Below are 4,119 nucleotides of genomic sequence, written 5' to 3'. Positions count from 1 at the left end.
ATGTGAACTTAAAAAGTTGTATGTTATTCGGGTTGCATAACGAATTGAACCGTCTGCACCATACACCTAACCACTAAATTATAAGAATGATCAGTTGGTGAATTCAATTTTGAGCGTCCAAATATGCCCTTTCGAGCGCACACACGAATAGAGGAGCAATGGAACATTCTATCCTCTCCTGTTTATTGAAATCTCCCATTTTGCGGGGCCCATATATTTTATGTAAAATTCGAACTTGTCCCGAGAAGGGGAGAAAACTAAATTGGAATGAACAGCAGTGAATATGCTAAAGGTACCGGATAACTTTACCAAAAGCAAAAGCCAGTTTTCAAATTAATGTGAATAAATAACGAAATCCACAGAATGGTCATTTGTTATAAAAGGAATTTCGTTACAATAAAAATAAGTGTGGTACTATCCTAACTCTCCATGAGACATGAGCTGTCCAACCCCAATGCATGCACGAAACTATCATTTACGAACGTACAGGGTACGATCTTATTTCTACAAAGTACAATCAAAACCCCGCAATTCATCAAAAAGTTAAGGAAATAGTCATTTGCCCTATACCATACAGGCCTGGCAATTTTGTTGCACTGGCTGGGGGTACTTCCAAGTAGCACTCCACAATATGAGCAACTGTCTTCAATTATTCATCATCGTCTAGGGACGTGTAGATCATCCTGCAGCAAAACATTCAACAAGAATTATATCATCCACTTTAATGGAGAGCTTAGGATTAGTATGGACAAACATAGGCCTATTCATTAGTCCCCATACCAAAATATGGAGAGGAAAAGTATGAAAACAAGATAGAATAGTTTGACAAGCCGTTGCTTTTTCTCCCAAGATAGCGAATTGAAAATCTCGGTAACATCAACAAGATGCTCTCTTCGTCTGTACCTGATGAGACAAATCAAAGATGCCTTAGCAGGATTCCAGATGGGGGGGGGGGGAGGGGAAGGAAGCTTTAGCAGGACGCTAGGGCCACACAAAATTCCAGCGTATAAAGATATCAAGTTTGATTATTTATTGCATAAAAGAGGTAGCTTTAACCAAAAGAACTATTCATCTCTGTCAATCCTGTAATTAAGGTGCGACTATTAAACAGGCTATTATGTAAGAGACTAGAATGCCATACAATTGTAACTACAAGACAGACAAATAAATAATTAAATGTACAAGATTCTCCAACTGGGAACTCCTGCGTCAAAATTTTTTTTTTGGGGGGGGGGGGGGGAGTTGTGCAGCTGCGAAATGTGCCCCAAGCCCAGATTTGTTTTGGCAGCTAATGATATGCTTGTCTTTAACCTTAACTGCTTCAAGAGCTGTAGTCATTCAATTTTCAGACTTCATATCTTTTCCCTAAGTACGTGATTGAAAACCATTAATAACATAAAAAATGTAGCAACGCATGCTTATCAACTCTGGATCCATAAACCATAACGTAGGTTGCAGCCATCAGATTGGTTTGTCCAATTCCACATTAAGTTACTACTTCTGTTAAGCAGTCACACTCACACTCCATCTAAATGCTGCAGAATGCAAATACCCAGAATTCAATAACTCTCTTTTCAACTAGTGGTCATACATGATTTGCAGCCCACCCCTCTTTTCTTTTCCAATTTTTTGGCCACATTCTGCCTTTAAGGGTTCTTGACACATAATAACCAGTCACAATATTTGGAACAAAAAACAAATTTTCCCTGTTATTTGTATATAGGGAGAGAACTTACGATCTCACATTGTAGTATAGGTACGGAGCACAGAAAAGTGACATAACCCAATGCCCTGTCACAAGGTAGAACAAGCAAAGGACACCTTGCATGATAAACTCAGGGACAACAACTCTGTTTATCCGAGATGAGGAGTCATAAGGATTTATATAGTCAAATTCGAGGTCAGCCAAACACATCAGCTGCAACAGATTTTGAACCATGTTAGCGTACGCCACATAAGATCTAGAGCAACATACAAAATGTAATTCAGAGGAATTATGAAAACCTAACAATCTTCAAAAGGCTCTGAAGCACAGACAAAGAAGTAAGGAATGTAGACTTAGAAACACACGAAACTCTTGAAGTATAAATCACAGCAAAAGAACTTGAGAGTGTAAGAAAAAAAGAATCCCAGCATCATTGTTTCCTTCATCTTTATCAGATTTCATGAGTACCTCCTCACCCCATCAACCATCAAATTTCGGTGAATAGAACTTTACCTAAAACTAGAGGAAACAATAATTCTGTAATGTGATTACTCGTAGAAACACACAAGCTTCCATGTACTAAACCGTTTGTCTATTTACTAGAAGTCCTATATCCACATATTTACGAACAGCAATCCAATTCCAACTGTGTATCCAACATCTTGTTTAAAAAGTATGAAGTTTTTCGCTCTGCTAGTCCATAGCTCAATGTAACACATGAAATATTATTGATTACAGGAACCGAGCTTCATTTTACATAGAACGTCTATTGAACTTCCACTTTACAATTGCAAAAATCAAGAAGTGCAGACTATCTGTCGATCTATGGACTACTACACATAGCTTGCAAAGAATGATTAGATACAGTTCAACATTGCCTGATATGGTACCCTACATTCCCCTGAAATCGTGGACCAAAACAAGGGAGCGATGTGATTTGATTTTTTTTTTCATGAAAAAAATCCCCTCAATAGTTAATGGAAAAGTTCTATTGTAAGATCCCAAAAAAAAAAAAAAAAAAAATAAAAGCATTTACACAATAAAATTATCAGTGAAGACTCCAATGTTTACTAATTATAATCACCCTTTTGCGGTATTATCAGCTGAGTGAGCACCGATGTTGGTTATTGGGGTGCCAAATCACGTTCGTTACCTAAACCAAAAACTACATTTTGCAAGGAAATATGGAATAGGGAGAATCCTTCCCAGGTTTTTTTCCCTTCAGAGCAACTAATTGTCATTTAAAAATGTAATCAGGATTGGCTGGGGATAACAATCTGGAATACAATCCAGTTCAAAAAGAGGCACATAATTCGAATAATGCGTAGTCGAATGACGCATGAATTGCTTCAGATTTAAAAGATGGATTGACATAAAGGAATGATATATATGTATACGCAGCTAGGGTTTGCGTGGATTGACCTGGTAGGTGACGATGACGAGTAAGGCAATAAGGAGAAAGAAGGAGATAAGCCACGCAAATAGATCGCCCATGGTCTTCCCTCACCTCCTTCTTTAACTCGCGCTCTCTCTGGTGCCTTCCCTCCGACTGCAGTTCCGGCGGAACGCGCTGCTTTCATGCGGTGGGAAGTGCGCACGTTAGGGGTGGCGCGCACGGTTGTCGATTTGAGTTATGAAAACTGCAAACAAGACGGGAAAGTAGCCCGAGACAGCTTAAAGCCGCTCAAAACAGAATTCCAGCTAGTCGGGGAAGCTAAGATTCCAATCCAAGCCAGGCAAGCCACCCTTTATTCCCCTTTTGCTCTTTGAATTTTCTAGCCGATGAAGCGTGGGCTTGATCGTCGTGAATAAATTACTGTATTAAATAGTAACAAGTGCCTATCTAATATCTAGAGTAAATTTCACAAAAATACATCTAAAATTTCAAGTGTGAATGGCTGCAAAAATTAAATATGTTGAAGTTTGCCTTATTATTAAAATGTAATAAATAAAACTAATTTAAAATTTTAAAATTTAAAGTTTTTTTGTCAAGATTCTCCCTAATAGCTACTCCAATGTGAACAATATTTGTTTTTGCCAACGTCCAATATTCAATATTTTCTATTTGCATAAATCCATTTTATTTATTCTGAGAAATAATGATTAACAAAATATTTATTTCATGAAACTAACTTTCTTTCATCTGCAATAATAATTTAATTATTGCGCAGTAAATCTAAATAACTTGTTTATAAGGACTCTTACTTAAAATTTAACTCAATTAGTTCACTTTCTCAGATTATTCAAATTCCACAGTGTGTAACTGTGATTGAATATAACTTTTTTTTAAAATCATCTAAAGTATTTTTAAGATAATTACTAAATTATTTATAAAAACAATTCATAGTGATTGGTTTTTCTAGTAAAGTGTAGTATCGGCAATTTTAAGGTAGGTTTACTTGGTATGTTTCGAC

General features: G+C 36.8%; 1 protein-coding gene across 2 annotated transcripts; it reads right to left on the bottom strand.

Annotated features, from left to right (window-relative positions):
• Positions 1–300: 300 nt before the first annotated feature.
• LOC114721092 (protein cornichon homolog 4-like) lies at positions 301–3,492 on the bottom strand. Of its 2 annotated transcripts, none has more exons than XM_028906905.1 (4): positions 3,128–3,492; positions 1,737–1,918; positions 781–903; positions 301–683 (listed from the first exon to the last, which is right to left on the bottom strand). In XM_028906905.1, the coding sequence occupies exons 1-4, from the start codon at positions 3,197–3,199 to the stop codon at positions 650–652; spliced, it is 411 nt and encodes a 136-aa protein (XP_028762738.1). In that variant the 5' UTR covers positions 3,200–3,492; the 3' UTR covers positions 301–649. The 2 variants fall into 2 exon arrangements, with proteins under 2 accessions (XP_028762738.1, XP_028762739.1); XM_028906906.1 differs by having other exon boundaries at positions 3,213–3,492.
• Positions 3,493–4,119: the final 627 nt, after the last annotated feature.

This window comes from Neltuma alba, unplaced genomic scaffold (assembly GCF_004799145.2).
Source record: "Neltuma alba isolate B1F8T4 unplaced genomic scaffold, ASM479914v2 tig00012010_pilon, whole genome shotgun sequence".
Lineage (NCBI taxonomy): Eukaryota > Viridiplantae > Streptophyta > Magnoliopsida > Fabales > Fabaceae > Neltuma > Neltuma alba.
Note: the sequence above shows the minus strand (reverse complement) of the source record. Positions and strands in the feature narration are given on the sequence as shown.

Excerpts from the sequence above, each read along its gene's own strand:
- LOC114721092 (XM_028906905.1), bottom strand. The coding sequence starts at position 3,199 with ATGGGCGATCTATTTGCGTGGCTTATCTCCTTCTTTCTCCTTATTGCC. Across the intron at positions 1,919-3,127 it reads TCGTCATCGTCACCTACCAG|CTGATGTGTTTGGCTGACCT; the intron begins GTCAATCCACGC and ends AATCTGTTGCAG. Across the intron at positions 904-1,736 it reads CTATACTACAATGTGAGATC|GTACAGACGAAGAGAGCATC; the intron begins GTAAGTTCTCTC and ends TTGTCTCATCAG.